This window comes from Enhydra lutris, unplaced genomic scaffold, assembly GCF_002288905.1.
Source record: "Enhydra lutris kenyoni isolate GAN:26980312 unplaced genomic scaffold, ASM228890v2 scaffoldscaffold12, whole genome shotgun sequence".
NCBI lineage: Eukaryota > Metazoa > Chordata > Mammalia > Carnivora > Mustelidae > Enhydra > Enhydra lutris.
In genome coordinates this window covers 47710530-47729318 of record NW_019154096.1, presented here as the reverse complement: position 1 = coordinate 47729318, position 18789 = coordinate 47710530, and the positions used below count along the sequence as shown (strand labels likewise).

Here is an 18789-nt window from a genome sequence, read left to right as displayed (position 1 = left end):
AAAAAAAAAAAAAAGTGATTGTAATTGGGTCATCACATCACATCAAGTGAAAGCCTATTTCGTCCACAGCATTCACCCGACCGTAACCTTCAACTATGAAAATGACCAATTACTTTCAAAAACTAAGCAATCAAGATGATTGCATTTCTCAAGAAAGCAAGAGAAAAGGGACCGCGGGCAATGTAACTGAGAATCGTACTAACATTCTGTACAAAAGGTTTTAGGTGGATATATTTGATATACCCCAAATCTTTTTCATGAAGAGTTGAATTTTGATGCAAGTCCCAGGGAGTGTTGTTAAAAATTAACCCACAGCCTTCTGTAAGTAGATGGAATTATACTTGATTCCAACTGAAATGGTCAAATAGAAAGGGGCGGCTGCCCTGCCTGGTCTTGGGGCCAGCGAAAAGCAGTTTGGGAGGGAGGAACACATGTGAGGGGGATCCCCTGGGGCTCTGAGGTGTCATGAGCACAGGCTACCTGGCAGTCTTCCTTTGCAGCCAGCCAGACAAGATGTGAAGATGGAGAGAAGAGGTAGCTTCGTCCCTCCCTAATTTTTCTATCACCATCTGGCAGTTTTGTTTCTCTATCAACTAAGTAGGAGTGAAAGAACAGGGAATAAGTCTGGGTATGGAGCTACTGGGGCTCAGCTGTTAGGGTCAGCCTGTGGAGTTCTGATGACTAGTTAACTAGGTAATAAAAGGCGTAAGGAGAGGCCCAGCAATGATAGTTAATCTGCAAGGAGAAAAGATGTTTAATTGATTTGTATATTGAGGCCTGTCTGATCTTGTAAGGACTTGTCAGAGTTTAAGATGATCTGCTCTAACCAGGAGCTCAACGTTTATGGGATCCGCTCATAGTTATGATGCTCAGGGGTGGGAGGACAGAATTACCAATCATCAATATGCAGGTGAAGCCGGGACCTCATAAGTTCACCAACTGGGCTCTCGCAGATACAGGGCCTGGTGAAAGCGTATCGAAACCATAGCCACTGCTTTCTGAGAGGTAAAGACATTCTTTTCGGAACAAAATCTGCATGAACAAGACTGTGACACAAGACCTTTGTAATGCCTTGAATTCAAGACCAGTTCATATTCAGGAAGTCTTACAGATCTTACTATATTCTGACAACAGAGGCCATGCTTACAGTTAAGGAATAGACGGCAGGCTCCATGCTGTCCAGGTCTCTTTCCAAGGGTGAAAACTTTTGATACATGGGACAGTTCTTGTCCCACAGAACTGGGGGTTTCAGAACATAGCCACAGCCACCGTTGGCCTCAAACATGGCAGCATTTAAATGTAAGGGGAGATCTGCAAAATAAAGTAAAAATTGCGTGTTACTTGGTGGCTCACGTGTCATCTCACATATTTACTTTCAAGCTCAAAAGAACTTTGGATCCACTTTCCCTTAAGCTGAAGCATGAAGAAGAGATAACTACACATTCACGGCATAGACTGTGTGCCGACCGCACCTGAGGCACAGCCAGTGACGAGACGCGGGATCAGCCTCTGCGGAGCTCACGCTCCATCCCACATTCTGCCACTTAAAAACTCATGCAAATAAAAATTCACAACATCCACCCAGAAAAATCCGTGAAATACCTCACTTTGTACTGAATTTTGGAAAGGGATAATGGTATTTTCTTATCCCCACGCACCAAACATGGTAGACAATTGTATGAATAATCCTGGCTTTTTCAAAAAGAAGATGAAATCTTAGGAATACAAGAAAGGTGAGGAGAATAGCCAGAAAAATTTTAAAAATTGTCTTTGAAATCTCAATTTCAACCCATAAATCGCAATACGTCTACCTCTTTTTTTTTTTTAAATAATAGTACTTTTTTTTTTTTTTTTTTTTTTTTTTTTAGTAATAGTACTTCCCTATGAAATGTACTTCCATCATGTCCCCAGTCCCCTCAGTCATAAATGCCTGGAACTCTCACAACAGCTTCCAGTGTCTGGTGGCCAAATTTTATTTGGCATGTTCTCTGACGAACGACTGGACCCCTGCACTTGCAGCCTCTTCCACATTCAAAGGCTCATCCAATGGCACAAGTCTGTATAAAAGTCGCCCAAATGAGCAGTTTATGAGACACACCTGACAAATGTTCCCTCTGATAGATTCCTCCCCTGTGCAGAGTGAACTTGCTACATGGACCAACATCAAGGAAAAGTGTGGTCAGCACCGTGGAGCCAGGAGAAGTTGGCCTTCACTCGTTTCGTGTGTAACATTTTTCCGTGTACATGGGGGTTGGCTGGGGCCATGTGCAGGAATTGTGGGGGGAAGATGTCTTAGACACATGAAAGCTCCAGAGGCCTCAGCCTCCTTAGCTACAAAATTAGCACCTCTGGACCCCACCTCTCAGGCTCAATCTGGTCCCCATGTGACTGATTCATTGAGACTATGGAGGGAAGCAAACTAGCTCACCCAGCTGGTAAACATGAAATGGAGAAATGTTCCTCATGAAATTAGAGCAGCTCCCACTCACTGTGCCCTTCCCGTGCACCAGCCCCTGTGTGAAGCACCGTGTGTGCATCAGTGCCTCCATAACCCATGGGGTAGCTTCTGTTAGTACTTTAATTTTTATGATGAAGAAACCAAGGCACAAGAAATGAACAAATTCAAGGCACATGGCTCGTGAGTGGTGAGTTGGAGTTCATACTTGAACAGCCTGACCCAGCTTAACTTCGGAACCATGTAATAATGTATACTTTTGTTAACTACTGAGTCCGAACTGCTGAAGCCATGTAGTCTATATCTCAAGGGGTGTCATAAAGATAAATGAGATGATGAGGGAAGGTCCCTACCCTGACACGTGGCACACAGAAGGTGCTCAATAAACAGTAGTCATTAAATATGACTATGATATCAACAGCCATTTGGGTTTGAAGTCTGATGGCATTAGTGATGTGTCTATCCTTAAAGCTTTCCAAAATTTGAAAGTGCTTTGTCTTAACTAAAATCCCATTTGGTGATCCACTTTGTAAAACAGATCCACGTGGAGATGCTAAGTTGGGATAAAGGTGGGACCTTCAAGCCCAGTCCTTCTCTGGTCCTACAGCTGGTCCCAGATCTTCACCTAGGGATATAGTTTTTTAAAACCCTGGTTCTAACCAATGGACAGAATACGCAGGAATCTGTCTAATCCCATCATCCCTCTTAGTCAATGCATGTGATGGCAGATCAAGCATAGCATCACCTTAAAGTCTTCCATTCTTTTAAAAACTCCATAGTAACTAGACACCATTCTCATAATATTTTCCCTATATTTTGGGGCTGGAAAAGTCATCATAAAGAGTGTGACCAAGAAAGCATAATAAATATTACTGGAAGCTTGTCTTTGGACTAGGGCTGAAGGTCTATATACTTGTAGGTCCTAGGACATGATGCAGAATATGTTCTGCCCCAGATGGAAAGAGTGTTGCAGGACTGTTGCCAGCAACAACCAGGGTCTGTCTGCACACCATCTTCAGGTGAGCTTCCCAGCTCAAGAGTTGGTTTTATTGAGGAGACGTGGGCTACTCCCGGTTCTAGATAACGTACAACTTCCAGGAGTTGAAGGAGCTATTAGAGTTCCTGGGAAGAGATCAGCCTAAGTCTACAGACACCCCTTTGTGGCATCAGAGTTCCCTGAAATTCAGGAAGTGGTAAGGTGGATGAGATCCATAAAAAATATCTGGAGACTAAAAGGACAACGGGAGTGGGGTTCTGTTTTTTGGTTAGGGCATTTCATGGAAAATCAAGCACTCTCTAACCTAGAAATTCTTTTCAAAAATTAAAAAATAATGATTCCAATGTTGACTCTTATCTATTTGGACTCACATCCACAGAGAAGTACCTAGAAGAGATCTGGACCAAAAATCACAAACCACAGGTTCAGACTGCAGCAGGGGTAATAGATACAATCTGTTTCGGCTCAGTGCAGCATGCATTTATTGAGCACCTAGTGTGTGCAGGTTATGACGTGGCTCCACCCTCAATTTGAGGAAAGAAGACTACAGATGAACATTTTACAGATGAACACCCTGACACTGTGTGTAGCTCATGCTCTGTGCAGTGTGAGGAGATGTTTATCATTGCTTGCTGTATTGAAATCAAGAGAGGATCTATGGCAGTACTCTGTACTGGGAGCTGGAAGGTTTTGCAGAGAAACTTGATGGGCTACATAACACAGCCATCTGCCCCCTCTGAGTGCAGGAGCTCCAACACACTCTCTGGCTTGACTGGGGACGGAAGAGAAACCTTCTGGGGTGAGTGGAGGCCTTGAGGCAAGTTCAGTGCATGGTTTAGACTGCGGGGGGCTGAAGGAGGGGCCGTTCCTGTGTCCCCTTCAGCCGTGGCTCCCTCTGCCGTCAGCGTAGCCAGTCTGTCTGCAGCAGCCTTGGCACTTCAGGAGAAAGGACACATCCCAAACCAAATGTATTTCCATTTCCTTGAGAAAACCATTTTGCTAGTTATTTCAGTTTACTTAAAATATTTCAGGATCATAATAACCAAGGGGACCAGTGGACACAGGGCTAAGGACAGGGCCAGAGATGTGAACCCACAAGCCACTTGGGACAGATTGAAAAGAAATTTTTACAACTTTGAAAATATTTCATTATTATTTCCACTTGTGAGTCCAAATCATACTGTTTTCATAACTTATCAAAAAACACTTACGACAGTTAATGTTTGTGGAATGCTTTCTATGTGCCAGGCACTATGTTAAGTATGGTACTTCACTTGCATTGGCTTACTTAATATCAATTGAAAGAAACAGATATTAAAGGGCATAAAAACAGGACTGGTATCTGTTGCCATATATCTGTGGGGTCAACCACAGACGGACCCTGTTGGCACCAGTGCCAGGCTGCTTGGTGGTCCCAGGACTAACGCTGTGGTTTGAACTTGGCTGAAGACAGGGCTGTGATGATAGGTCAGCACGGTTAGTGAGGATCTGATTTGGTTCACGTGAGAGGAATGGGGAGGCCGCTCCACTCTTCAAAGGAAAGACTCTGGTTTTTGAATGAGCTTTTAGAAAACACTTAAACATTTCTCTTTTATTCTTTCCTCCTCCTCTGTAACTTCCTCACTCCTCCCCCAATCAAGTGGAAACAAAACACTTTAACCTCTAAACTCACATAATCCTTGAATCTATTATTCTAAATCATTCTGTAACGTGGAACAAGTTAACTGCTCTGTGCCTTGGTTTGCTCATCAGAGAAATGGGGATCCTAAAGGTACCTACCTTGTAGGGTTGCTGTGAAGATTAAATGAGATAATGGGAGGGGGTCCAAGAATTCAGCACAGTGCCTGGTTCATGGTGAGCCTGCGTAAATGGTAGCTCTTACCTGGAGTTTTAGGTCTCATCGGTTCCCCCGTTAGGAGACTCTCATCCCCAGTGGGGAAACACAGACATTACTCTCTCTGTTCATGTGGTTCACTCCGGTTTTCTTTGTGTTAGCCACTCCTAGAACACCGACCATTATTCTCTATCTCAATCTCAAAGGGAAGACAAGAAGCTCTAATGATTTTAACGTGCCAAGTGTTTGAAGCCACACTACTTTTTGACAGCAAGAACAAAAGCTTAGCAAGAGAACTTACTAAAGGGTATGAGAAAATCTCTACCTCAAAGATCTTTAAAAACAAACTGGACACAGCCCTATCAAGAGCAGTCAAATGTTTAAAAAAATGCTTTTAAAAAGGGGGCAGGAACAGGAGATAATTAGGGGCCGCTTCATGGTTCTTATCTATTGCCTTAATCAAAACATCCAGGGCACAATTCCTTATCAAATTCACTTCTGTTTTCAGTCCTCTGCAGCCTACCCCTCACATATGGTGCGCCCCGTGTGGAATCTGGCCCCCTTCAAATAATCTTGCTAGTTGCACTACATTTGCTGAAACATAAGACGCAGCGGAGAGAGGTGGGGAGGCACCCTTCTGGGGGAAGCAGGCCCATTACCATCTGTCTGGTAGTTGAGCGCCACGAGCTGTATCCCATGGAGCCAGAACATGAGGGGATTGGGGTTGGAGGAGTCGATGCGGGTGGCAGCCGGGTAAGTCCTCAGCAGCTGACAGGCGGTGTGCTGGATCAGTTTCTGAGAATACCTGCGACACAGACGTTTGGCGGCATTTTCATTCAGCGATGATATATGGTAACATTTGGGAGTTCTAATGATAGCGCTGAGGGATGTGGTTGGGTTCAGGGGGGAAGAAGATTCCTCCCAGGCCTGCCGCATTCCTTCACAGGAACCTAAACCCCCAAAAGATTAGCCTCAGATTAGTGCAGAAAACTTTACAAATTTTTAGAAAGATAAACCTGAACAACATCCCAATAGGCAATCCTAACACGTAACACATCGGAATACATCTTGCCTGTTTCTTGTGAGCTAGTCCACTGCCTTGAAACAAAATGGTAGTGAGTGTGTTTTAAGATGAGTGTAACAACGCTAATTTAAATCCAAAGCCCGGAAGTCCTCTGCCTCGGTATCTCATCTATTCTGTGGATAAATTTGCACAAATACACAACCACACATCCCCAAGGGTGTTCACTCTAGCACTGTTTTTTTTCTTTAAAATGGCAAAACAAAACAAAACCCCAAAACCGAAAACTCCCAAACTGATGCCATTACCACCCCACCCCCACACCCCAGAAAGCAACCGAAATGCAAGGAAGCAGTTAAATAAAGGACAGTCTGTCTACACAACAGAATACCATGGGAGCATTAAGGAGAATAAGGTAGATATGCATAGAAAGCTATGAGGAAAGTTACAGCAAGTATAAAAGTTATACAAGTCTCCCTGATTTTAAACTATACTACAAAGTTATAGTAATCACAGTAATATGGTATTGGCATAAAAGCAGACACACAGATTGATGAAACAGAATAGAGAGCCTAAAAATAAACCCACATAAATATGGTCAATTAATTTGTGACAACAGAGCCAAGAATACACAACAGGGAAAGGATTGTCTCATCAATAAATGGTGTTGGGAAAACTGGATATCTACATGCAAAAAGGATGAAACTAGACCATTATCTTACACCATACACAAAAAATTAAATTGAAGTTGTTTAAAGACTTGAATGTAAGACCTGAAACCACACAACTCTTAGAAGAAGACAAAGGCAATAAGCTTCCTTACATCAATCTTGGCGTTGAATTTTTGGATCTGACTCCAAAATTAAAGGCAACAAAAGGAAAAATAAACAAGTGGGACTAGATCAGATTGAAATGCTTCTGCACAGTGAATCTACTGAATGGGAGAAAATATTTGCAAATCATATATCTGATAAGGGGTTAATAGCTGAAGTGTATAAAGAACTCAAATAACTCAGGAGCAAAAAAAAAAAAAAAATCCATTTGTTTAAAAAATGGGCAGAGGATTTAAGCAGACATTTTTGCAAAGAAGACACACAGAGGGCCAACAGGCACCTGGGAACAAGAACATCAATAATGGGAAAGGGAAACCCAAGGAAAGGGAAACCCAAACCACAATGAAATATCACCTGGTAGAATGGCTATTATCAAAAAGACAAGAAATAACAAGTGTGGGAGAGGATGTAGAGAAAAGGGAAACTTCACACACTGTTGGTGGGAATGCAAACTGGTGCAGCCACTATGGAAAACAGCAGGGAATTTCCTCAAAAAATTAAAGATAGAACTACTATATGATCCAGCTAAACCAATTCTGATATAGTTATCTGAAAAAAAAACATCAATTCCAAAAGATACCTGTACTCCAATGTTCACTGTAGCATTATTCACAACAGCCAAAATATGGAAACAGCCTAAGTGTCCGTTGAAGGATGAACAGATAAGGAAGACATGGTATACATATACACAGCAGAATACTACCCAGCCATAAAAATGAAGGAGGTCCCACCATTTGTAACAACATGGATGGATTTTGAGGATATCATGTTAAGTGAAATAAGTCAGAGAAAGACAAATACCACATGATTTCACTCATATGTGAAATATAAAAAACAAAACAAACACAGAAAACCAAGCAAATTTCTTGGATACAGAGAGCAGATCGGTGGTTATTGAAGGGGGAGAGAGGGGGGGGGGGGGGAAGGGGGTCAAATGTATGGTGATGGATGGTAACTGACTAGATTTATTATGGGAATCACTTTGCAGTGCATACAAAGATCAAATTACTATGTTGTACACATGAAACTAATATAATGTTATATACAAATTTGACCTCAAGAAAAAAAATGTTATCCAAGTATGTTCAGTTATATCCCATTTGGATTATCTTAAAAAGAATCTTATTTTTCTTGAACAAAACACAATAAACTTAACAGTGGTTACCTCTGGGGAATAGAACTGGGACATGGAGAGTGGAAAGGAATTTTAATAATATTCTGAAAAGTTTGGATTTTTAACTATGGGAATTTATTACTTTTATAATAAAAAGTAATTAGAAATAAAATGGATATATCTTCTGAAGTTATAAGGATGAAGAGTTATAAGGATGAAGAGTTCCAAGAACAACTAGAATGTTCCAAGGTGGCTCCAATTTTTACTTTTGAGGCAAACACTGTTAGAACGTCTTCAGTGAAATGTTATTTTTTAGGAAGTTAAGAGTGTAAATTTGTAATTTAAAATATATTGGTATCACAATTAGATAACACAACATTCATGAACATAAAAAAAGAAATTAAAGTTCAAGGGAAGTGCTTAGACGGTCAAGCATTGGAATCATCCAGCATGCAGAATTGGGCCAAAATATTGGAAGAAGGTGACTTTACTTTTTCCAGATGCTTTGTTAAACGATGCTGTCTCCCCAGGGCTCATTCTGCCCGGATTGTTGCCAAAAATGGACTTCCTGCTTTTCCTTTCTTTTCCTCTGCTAGAGCCAGATGCATTTAGAGTTGACAGGCCTGTTCCCATAAAATGAAAATAAATAAGCCAAAAACTATAAGCAAGGGAACTCAACATTTTCCATCCCCGTTACTGTTTATTTTGAAGTCCTACTACTCCCTTGCAGCCCCGGGACAGAAGACCTACTAGCATTTTTAGTGTAGTTAATAATAGCACTGCAGGCATTGTAGCAAAGCTTCTCTGTCTCTGGAGGCAAATGTGGCAAGAGCATCACAAAATCACACTCACACATACACACACCCATTTGATTATACACCAGAAAGATTTTGAAAAACCGTAGGAAAAGAAAGTTCCCCGGTCAGTATTTAATTATCAGAAACTAATTACTCAACTCAGAGCGATGAAAGAATGAGTCAAAGCCTGAGCTTCAGCGTCACACTGTCTGGTTCAGTTCCTGCTAGTGGCAGGTTGGCTTAACGTTTCCCTTCTCCGTTCCTCAGTTTCCTTATCCACGAAATGGGTGTGATGACTGGAACTTGCTCACAGGGTTAGCCTGAGGGTTCGGTGGGAAATGCTGTGGTGACGATCCTGTTGGTTCATGGCTTCTCGTGCTTACTCCTAATCCTGACCCTTCCTGCCTGGCACAGAGCCCGGGGGTCAGCAGGAACTTCATAGAGTTTTGCTGAAAGAGGAAATGAAGGCAGACCTGGCTCCAGTGCAGGGAGAATCCTTTAAAAGCACACACGAAGCCAGAGTTGCCTCTAAACCCTTCAGTGTGTACAACTATACCACTAGAAAGTCACTCCTTCAGCTGAAGCAGTGGTCAGGAGGTCCTCTTTGAGATGAAAATACACCTTCCAAGAACATCGGCAAAGACAGGCTAAGGCGGTGCTTAATAAGAGCACAGATGATGGGGTTCACACCCTGTTCCTAGTGGTGTCACCTCACATAAATGACTTAGTCTCTCGGCATCACTCCCTCCTCACCTGTAAAAGGGTCGTGGGTAGGGCTGAATGAGCTCATGTGCATACACATACTCTGTAGAGTGTCTTGCTCAGAGAAAGTGCTCAGTGCATAGCAGCTGTGGGGCTTCTAATTATTTTTTTTCCTCTTAAGTATCTGTAACCACAAAGATGCACACACTTGGACTAGGAGGTTCTCAAGCTTTATTTTAAAATTTTGTGTGAATTTTGCCCTGTGCATAATGATCTAACAGCAGGTTTTCTCCCAAGGGGCTAGAGGAAGGGTCCTGTTCATTCTGGCGTTTGTTTTTTTTTTTTGTTTTTTTTTGTTTTTTTAATATTATTTACTTATTTGACATTCTGGCATTTTTGCACACATCCTGACACGTGTCAAAGGGCATGTGGGCCCTTTTGTGAAGAACCTGGTCATTCCCTTGGGGTAAGAAAGAAAGAAAACAAGGGCTGGGTGGTCAAGAAAAGGGAATGAATCTGGGGAGGCCCAGAGAAGTAACTGAAAGAGCAACAAAGAGCCTTTTTCTGCCCTTTTGGCCCATTTACCAATGACAACCACCACCACTCCCAGAGAGAATTTTTTTTAGATAGTGTGCTAATCACACCATATACTTTGCTGCTAATTTTTAAAAATATTATTTATTTATTTATTTGACAGACAGAGATCACAAGTAGGCAGAGAGGCAGGCAGAGAGAGGGGGAAGCAGGCTCCCTGCTGAGCAGAGAGCCCCATGTGGGGCTCCATCCCAGGACTCTGGGATCATGACCTGAGCCAAAGGCAGAGGCTTTAACCCACTGAGCCACCCAGGTGCCCTTTGCTGCTAATTTTTATAACCATCCTGCAAGTTAGGACATACTATGTCTTTTTTTTTTTTTTTTTTTTCAGATAAGGAATTGGAAGTGCAGAGAAGTTATGTAACTGTCCTGTCAAGGTCACTGAGGAGTTGAGTTCTGCCACTGAAGCAGGTTCATGGTCTTGGGGAAATTAATTTTACTTCTGGGGAAGGTCATACCACATGATCTTCGTGGTGCCTTACTGCTCTAAAGTTTTTTTTTTTTGCATGTGGCTCCTTGGAAGGGATTTGCAATGGTAAAGGGGAGATGCATTGAAATTGGTAATGTAGCAAAATTAAAGTGGATAAAGCAAAATTAAAGTGGATAAAATTAAAGTGTAGTGAAATAAACATTTTATGGTGTTTTCCCCATGAGCAATGAAACAAAGCATAATAACCATAAATATTTAGAAGCTCTTAGGACAATGATTCTGGTAGCATGGTTTAGTTAATTTTGAAAGGAAATAAATCTGGGGAGATAATAAGGTAAGAAACCTCAATCACACACACACACAAAACCCCAAAACAAAATTAAATGTAGTATACCTATAAAGAACACGTGCTATATAAACATTTTTAAAAAAAAACCAGCATTCTTGGAATTTTAAACATAAGCCAAATAACCCTTAGCCTGTGCCTTGAGTCAGAAGCTGGACCCAGTGACCTTTTGGCTCTCCCACAATTCTCTATTGGCACAGAAACTTTCTTTCACAGTGACTTCAAGTATCTTTGGGAATTTGTGCTCTTTAATCTGTGCTTGAGAAGAAAAGACAAAGCCCATGGAATGGCTTGGGTGTGGTGGCCGCTGAACTGATAAAGAACAAGAGAGCAGTGATTCTCGAATGTAAGCCTGTGAGGGATTCTTGATTTGTGAAGGCAGTGGTGCTCACACCATCCTAAAGGACAGGCAGGCCACGAGGCTCCTTGGCAGGAAGAGGGTTTTATCCCACATGCGTATGGTTTCCCCAGCTGCAAGTATGATCATATCGTACTTACGTGACAGAAAGTCACACTCTGTGAAACTACACCTAAATAGCTAGATTCTTACATTTCTTTGAAAACTCTGATTGCTACTTATTAATTCATATCTTCCTCAACGGCGTTTGCTATCAGATAAGCAGCAGAAGCTGCCAGAAGTTTAAAAACAGTTTGGGGGAGAAAACGTGAAACTGAGGACGTTCTGTGATTTTTTCCATGTGTGTGAAAAGACCACTATTACCTAATTTTTAGCCTAATCCCTTTGTCCTGTGTGCAGAGTAGAGTGCGAGAAGTGGGGCCTCTATAGGAGGCCCCTGGAGGCCAGGATCTGCATTCCCATGCAGGCCTGAATTGTTAACCCCTTCGCTCCAGACTAAGTTTAAAAACCCCATTTCCCAACATTTAGATGAATCTCCTGATTCCAGCTGCTCTCCCGTCCTTAGAAATTTTGCACAAGGGGATCCTTTTTCAGAGTCTAAGGAGATGAATTTTTCTGACTTCCATATATTTATGGACTCTCCTATTTGCCCTGCAGCCCCTGCTGCCCCATTTGTGGGATGCAATTGGGTGAGAGCACTGAGATCATCCCTCAACAAGAGGGACAGAGTTGTGCAAGGATTAAGAGCAGGGCTTTGGAAACAGACAGGCTTCAGGATCACAGTTCTGCCTCGTATTAACTGAAATGCATGTTTTTCGGGGGAGGAGGAAGGGTTCATGAATGATGAATCATGAAGTTCGCTGTACTTCTAGAAATAGCAAATTGGAGAAACTTACTCTCACACTGAAATCCCACCCTTGGCCCTGTGGTTTGGGTGGAGCCTCACTACCCAGCTCAGAGATGGGGAATGTGCCATAGGTCCTAGGTTGTCGGAGCTCTCCATTCCCTGGGTCACAGGCACTGGTTCAGGAATGGGCAAAGGACTCAACGGAAAACAATGAGATGGGTGCTGAAATTTCTGGAAGAGGCTGTAAGACGGAAGCTGATCTGGAAACATGTGGTGTTAGCTTGCGGCAGCCACCTTGCTACCACAAGGGAACAGGCCCAATCCAGAGGAGGCAGAGGGAGAAATGGGGAAAGAGAAGCCCTGGATCAAGCTGTACCTGAAACTTGTGTATCCCTTCATGTTTCAATACATGAGCCAACACATTTCCCTTTTGCTTACGTCAATTTCTCTACCACTTTCAAACAAAAGAGTCTTAGCTGATACATTGTGAAACCTTGGACCAATGTGTCTCTCTCAGATTTCGTTTTATTTAAAAATGGGGATAAACCCATCCATATCACAGCATTATCAGGAAGTCAGTAACACTGTGTATGTCAAATACTTCTCACAAAGCCTGCTACTGAAGGGCTTACTAAATTTTAGCTATTAGTTGTTATAAATATTATTATTATCATTATTATTAGCTATTATGAAAAGATATGATATCTAGAAAACAAACATTTTATGGTATTTTTCCTCATGACCATCAAAGCTAATTAATAATAATAATAATATTAATAAATATTTAGGAGGTAGTATAACAGCAACTTCGGTCACACAATTTGGTTATTTCGAAAGCATTTGCAATGTCCAATTAAATAAACAGCACATTTTTATCTTTTGGTATCTTTACATGTTGTAGATGATACTGCCTACCCTTACCTGGAAATTTTACAGCTTGGCAATAGATGACAAGGTCAGAAAGCTCCGGTGCAATCTGTCTGCTTTCCTTTTTATTCTGAGGAAGATAAAATTCTTCCCCCAATTCCATGTCATAAACCTATCAAGGGAAAAATGATAGCAGTTTACACAGGAAGTGTATGCCCACCCACCTCTGAAGCCCCGAAGATCTTTATCTGTTCCTTTCTCATGTCTTCAGTGTGTTTCACATTGCTCTGTATCCATCTACACACAAAAGTCCCAACACCTTTCCCAGAGCCAGAACTTTCCGATAGCCAGCAATGAGCCTAACTCATCCTTCATCTTTCCTTGGGGCACAGTCCAGTGTCTTAAATGTGGAACAGTCAGTGCATACTTGTTGAATGAGACATGATTGATGCATCTCTAGGGCTCAAATTTTTGGCTTTATTATCTGGCTCTCCAACAGTGTCACTGCAACTGTGTCTGCAGATCTGCTCAGAGTCTACATGGTGTGAGGCACTTGAAGGCAGGATCTGGGTATCTCATTTAGATTTCCATTCTCTGTATCATTCCTCCATGAACACTTAACAGTTTGGGTCCTGTTTATTGGCTTGGTCATCCCAAACACTTTAAAAATTCTAGAAATTCTTTGCATGTAGCAGGCTGTCCTCTTGGCCTAAATGCCCTGTTTTTGTCTGCTTGGCCAAATCTTCTTTTCTGACATCATCGACATCATCCCCCTGATGCTCTGATAACACTGTGTAGTCACTGGCCTTTGTATTCAGCTACATGCTATGTTTATGTATTTGTCTCCGTTACTAAACCACCTTCCATGCCTGCCACCGCAGTGCCTGCCACACTGTATGCTTCTGCAGCCATTGGTTGGATGAACCAGTGACTAACCTTCTACAAATGGCAGGTGTGTGTCCCATAGCATCACCATGTGGGCTTTGGCATCTAAGAGAAAGCGAGGGGGAAATATGAAGGAAAGGGACAGGTAGGGAGTGAAATTTCACCCGCAACTGACAGGAGTGCCATGGCCCAAGAGTAACTGAACAGAAACCATTCACCCACCTTTCCTTTGTTGCAGGCAGAGTTATCTGCTTTCTTTATCCTCTTGGGGATTTCTTCATTATACTCAAACTGAAGCTTGTCATTACATGATTTATTTTCAGGTCTGTCTTCTAGAATGTTGTCTGAAAATAAGTGGGCAGGCTTCAGTAAATGAGAACCCAATGCTTTACTTACGAGCTATGTCTACATCATTCAAGGATATCCAGACACTCGTGCTTATCTGTTAAGACTGAGGCTCTGGCTACATGTTACCAAAATTATGGCTTGGAGTGCTATTTTTTTAAAATCTGTTAAATTTGGTCAATGATATATTTATTTTGGATTGAATAGACTCATTTACAAGTAGTTTTGGTACCCTACAGACATAATCTAAATGAGAAGGCTCATGTCCATACAGATCATTAGGACCATGCAAACCTTACATTAGATACCCTCGTGTCAGAAGCCTCAGCACCCAAGTCTGGGGATAACTTAGTAGTAGAAGTACTTCTAGATGGTGCATACAGGAGTTAATCACTCTCACTTTAAAATGAAGCTATTAGCTTCTTTTACCTTTAGAAATGTCAAGACCTGGGGAAAAGAGATACTGTTATTTGCAATGCAGTTTTCACAATTCTACTTAACTGGAAAGTAAAGTTTTCATAATTGTTTGTGAGTTTATTAAACAAAAACCTCAAGGATAGAAATTAACATATATCTAACAATAGCTAAAGCATGACAGATAAACATTGCTCTTGTTTTGGCATTTCTATTCAAAATGACTTTAAAGGTGTTAAATGTACATTACAGTTATGCTCTTTTAAAATGAAAAATAAGAATGCTCTCACTTCTCACTCAAGTTTCACTATTTCATCAGACCATATACGCTTAGGCCAAAATATCCTCATATCAAGTAAGGGCCATGCAGGCTGCCAAGAAATAAATGAGATCAATCATTTTATTATATTTTTACTCATGTAAGTAACACGATTTCATCATGCTAATAAGGCCTAAAAAACTGGACACAGAGTGCCGACATTCATGCAGTTAAAATGTCCCATTCAAATGGCTTTACCTTCCTGACTGTTAGGAGCAGGAGAAGCAGTAAGGACATCTGCTATGGAAAAACAGAACCAGAAAGGGGATAAAAGTAAGGAATTAAGACAAAAAGCCAGATATATTAAACTAAGGTATGAAGCAAAGCATAAATAACAATAGCTTAGATTATAAGAGAAATGAAACAAGAAATCCTCTATTAATATTCTGACCGTTAGGGATGCAAGGGCTAGCAATAAAAGAAATGGAAACATTTTTAGTGTTCATCACACTGCCACATTCACATTACCTATTTTCAGTTACTGTCATAACAATCCCACTAATGCATTACATCACATGGACAGACATGGATTAATTTGCTGGAATCATGCAGTCACTGTCATAGAATGTCTGTATTAAGTCACAAGTTCAAATCTGTACTCTGATGCTTGTTCAAAGCTAGTCAAGATAAACAGCAAGGTTGGAAGAAAATTAATCTATATTTAGTTAACATAACTTAATTAACTAGACACTCATGAAGGACTAACTGGCCAAAAGGCAGAGAAGGCATTCCTGAAACACGTGGGCCTCATTTGCAACTTCCTTTAGATCTTCTGGAATTAACTTTGTGGTTAGGAACCATCACATTTTTACAGCCCAAAGAGGTTTTAGACTAATTCTCTCATTTTATAGACATGAACACCGAGGACCAGAGCTGTTCCAGAGATAAACTAGGCCACCCAGATTCTACAGATGAGCTCTTCCTTTGGGATGTCTGCGAGGGCCTCAGAAGGCCAGTCACACTCCTGCAACTGTATGCAGAATTTTGAGAGCACGTTTCTTTCTCTGAGAGGAGTGGTCACAATTTCTCCATTTCCTTCTCAGAGCCACTCATCATTACAAGAAGCTGAGAAACCTCTGAGGTCCCCCTAGGAAGCTCCAAATGGTTCTATCCATAGCAGGCAGGTGTCCATTCCCATCTCATCTTAGCTAGAGGATGTGAAGCTGGTAGAGGAACTGCCCAGAGGTGAGTGAGGCACTACACAAACTACAACCAAGATTGAAAGACTGACAGGACATTTAGCAGAAGCACAAGGAAGCCTCAACACGACCAGCTTACACTAGACATGGGAAAGCCACAAAGCCTGCTTGGGAATCAGCCAGGCGGAGGAATCTGTCAATGAAGTGGGAAATATCCATGTGGTGGCAGGCAGTGGCCTTCAGCTGTCATAGACCTTAGGTGTTAGTGCTAGAAGAAGGGAGAACACCAGACAACACCAAACAGAAGCTTTTCATTACACAGCTGAGGGTCATGAGGCCTAGAGTGGAGATAGGACATTGACCCAGCGTCTCATAGTTTATTGAAGCAGGACTTAGTGAGGCCCCACTTCCATGTGTCCCCCATCCCAGTGCAGTCAGGCTTTAAGCAAACATGCAACTATCTTAGGTATTCAGTGGGGTATGGCTTAAATTTTACTCTCCTAACTGAAATAAATAAATACCTGATCATCTTGTTATTTGCATATCAAAAACTTTCATATAATATTAATACTAATAATTAAGAAAATCCCTTCTTTCTGTTCTCAAAAGTACAGAAAAAACATAGGAGTAATTTATGATAGAGAGTGAATATAACTTCCAAGGAACTAACTTCTCACAGGGGCAAATGACATCTGGATTGGTTGATTTCTGAAGCGTATGTGGTTTTTGTTTCTTATTTGAATAAATTTGTTCTTCTGGGACAATATCACCATAATTATAATAGAGTTCCATGGGGAAGAATAAGTTAATGTAAGAATATTTATATTCCTACAACTTTTTAGGAATAGGATTCAATAAATTATCTTGATTCCTTTTCATTTTCCCCCTCTTTTTACTTTCCCATTAGAGTATGCGTCCCTCACATTATCTGATGGGATTTCAGGTCAAGTAAATTGGGCTTTTAGTGGATAGTATGAATCAACCAGCTATTACTGAGGACAAACATTAAATGGACATAGACTAGGATCATATCTGGGAGGCAAAAGGAGACTGGGCTGTACCTCCTGGCCCTGATGGAATGTCAAAGAACCCGACAGAACTAGGGGGCAGGCTGTCCTAGAGCATGAGAAGCAGGTATTTGGAGGAGGGTAGCATGGCTGTCTTAATGCCAATGGTAAATGATTGCTGGTCTGGGCATATCTACATATTAGCAAAATAATGATCTGACAGATGTAATTTATTCTACACATGCAATGTTATTTATATAAATAGAAACTCTGGCCATTTTTCATTACATTGTTTTTCAAAAGTTGCGGAAATGAAACTGTTTACCATCAGCAATGGTACCTAGAAAACATTTTGCAATCTATAACCAATTTAGTACAATGAGACACACGTGAAATCTAATTCTCATGGAAGAGGAACTCTTCACCTGTAATCTGTAGGTAACTTCATTCATGTGATATTTGTATTGTGCCACTAGCCATCAGCCATATTTTGTCTGTTTGGTGAAACCAGATGGAAATATCTTGTTGGTTTAGTGATGCGAGAACCAGGGAGAGGAGAAAGTGAAATGCTGTTTTTTGTTTGTTTTTTCTATACTCCTTACAGAACAGGAGTGAAGACCATGAGAGAGAGGAGCAGAGAGCACAGAACCGTGGTGCTGCCCCCTGCAGGTGGTGAGGAGTGCAACTAGCCAGCAGCCACCATTCCTGCGAGAACATTAGCTACCGCAGAAACTGAAGGGTGAGAATGGGGTCTCTGCTGCAATTCCCCCTTTTCCTCCAGAAACCCAGTCAGGAATGACTCCTGTGCTGCTTCCCACACCCTCCTCTTCTTTCCTTGAATGTTGGCTGTAGCGGCTAACAGAATCCCCATCCTTGCTTGTCCTCACTAAGCAGTGGGATTCAGGCACTCTCGGACAGTGATTAATTACAGCAATCTGCTCTGTTGGCCTGTGGAGTGTCAGACTCATTTTTGGGGGGGAAGAAAAAGGACACAAAAAAACTACAACAGAACATCATCCCGTCACTTCCCCACACACAGCCTGGGGTTGTATTTCCCTTACCATCAGACAGAGATTCATAGTCATAATCATATTCATCCTCTTCATCCTCCTCTTCCTCGTTATTAGCAGGTGGGGGGTTGGCATTTCCCCCATTATAGGCCTGAGCTTGCATGGATGCTAACTGATGAGCCTGTAAGATATGAGTAATTAATGATGCTAAGCTACTCAAGTTCATCTGTAGCCTTCAAGGTCACCACCTAATGCTTGCCACAGTCATAAAAAGGGGCTTACCCTATTTTGATTCATTTGAGACAAAACCCAAAAATCTAGATTCACCTAAAGTTCAGTCTCTCTACTTGGGGAAATGTTGACATCCTATAAGAGAAATCCAGGAGCTTTTAACAACAATCACAGAATCTCTGTGTTGTTCCCAGGCACCTGGGTTCCCTGGGCCAAGCTCTCCAGGACAAAGGCTGGTGCTTGG

The 18789-nt window shown here is 41.6% G+C and overlaps 1 protein-coding gene across 1 annotated transcript in view; it reads right to left on the bottom strand.

Annotated features, from left to right (window-relative positions):
- LOC111144941 (phospholipase C epsilon 1) overlaps positions 1 to 18789 on the bottom strand; it is a 276379-nt gene that overhangs the window by 20033 nt on the left and 237557 nt on the right. Inside the window, exons 19-24 of the mRNA XM_022499553.1 lie at positions 18366 to 18495; positions 14303 to 14424; positions 13250 to 13367; positions 8746 to 8877; positions 5946 to 6236; positions 1148 to 1311 (exon numbers count right to left, since the gene is read on the bottom strand). Of these exons, the coding sequence (XP_022355261.1) occupies positions 1148 to 1311; positions 5946 to 6236; positions 8746 to 8877; positions 13250 to 13367; positions 14303 to 14424; positions 18366 to 18495 (957 nt within the window). The remainder of the gene's footprint in view (positions 1 to 1147; positions 1312 to 5945; positions 6237 to 8745; positions 8878 to 13249; positions 13368 to 14302; positions 14425 to 18365; positions 18496 to 18789) is intronic.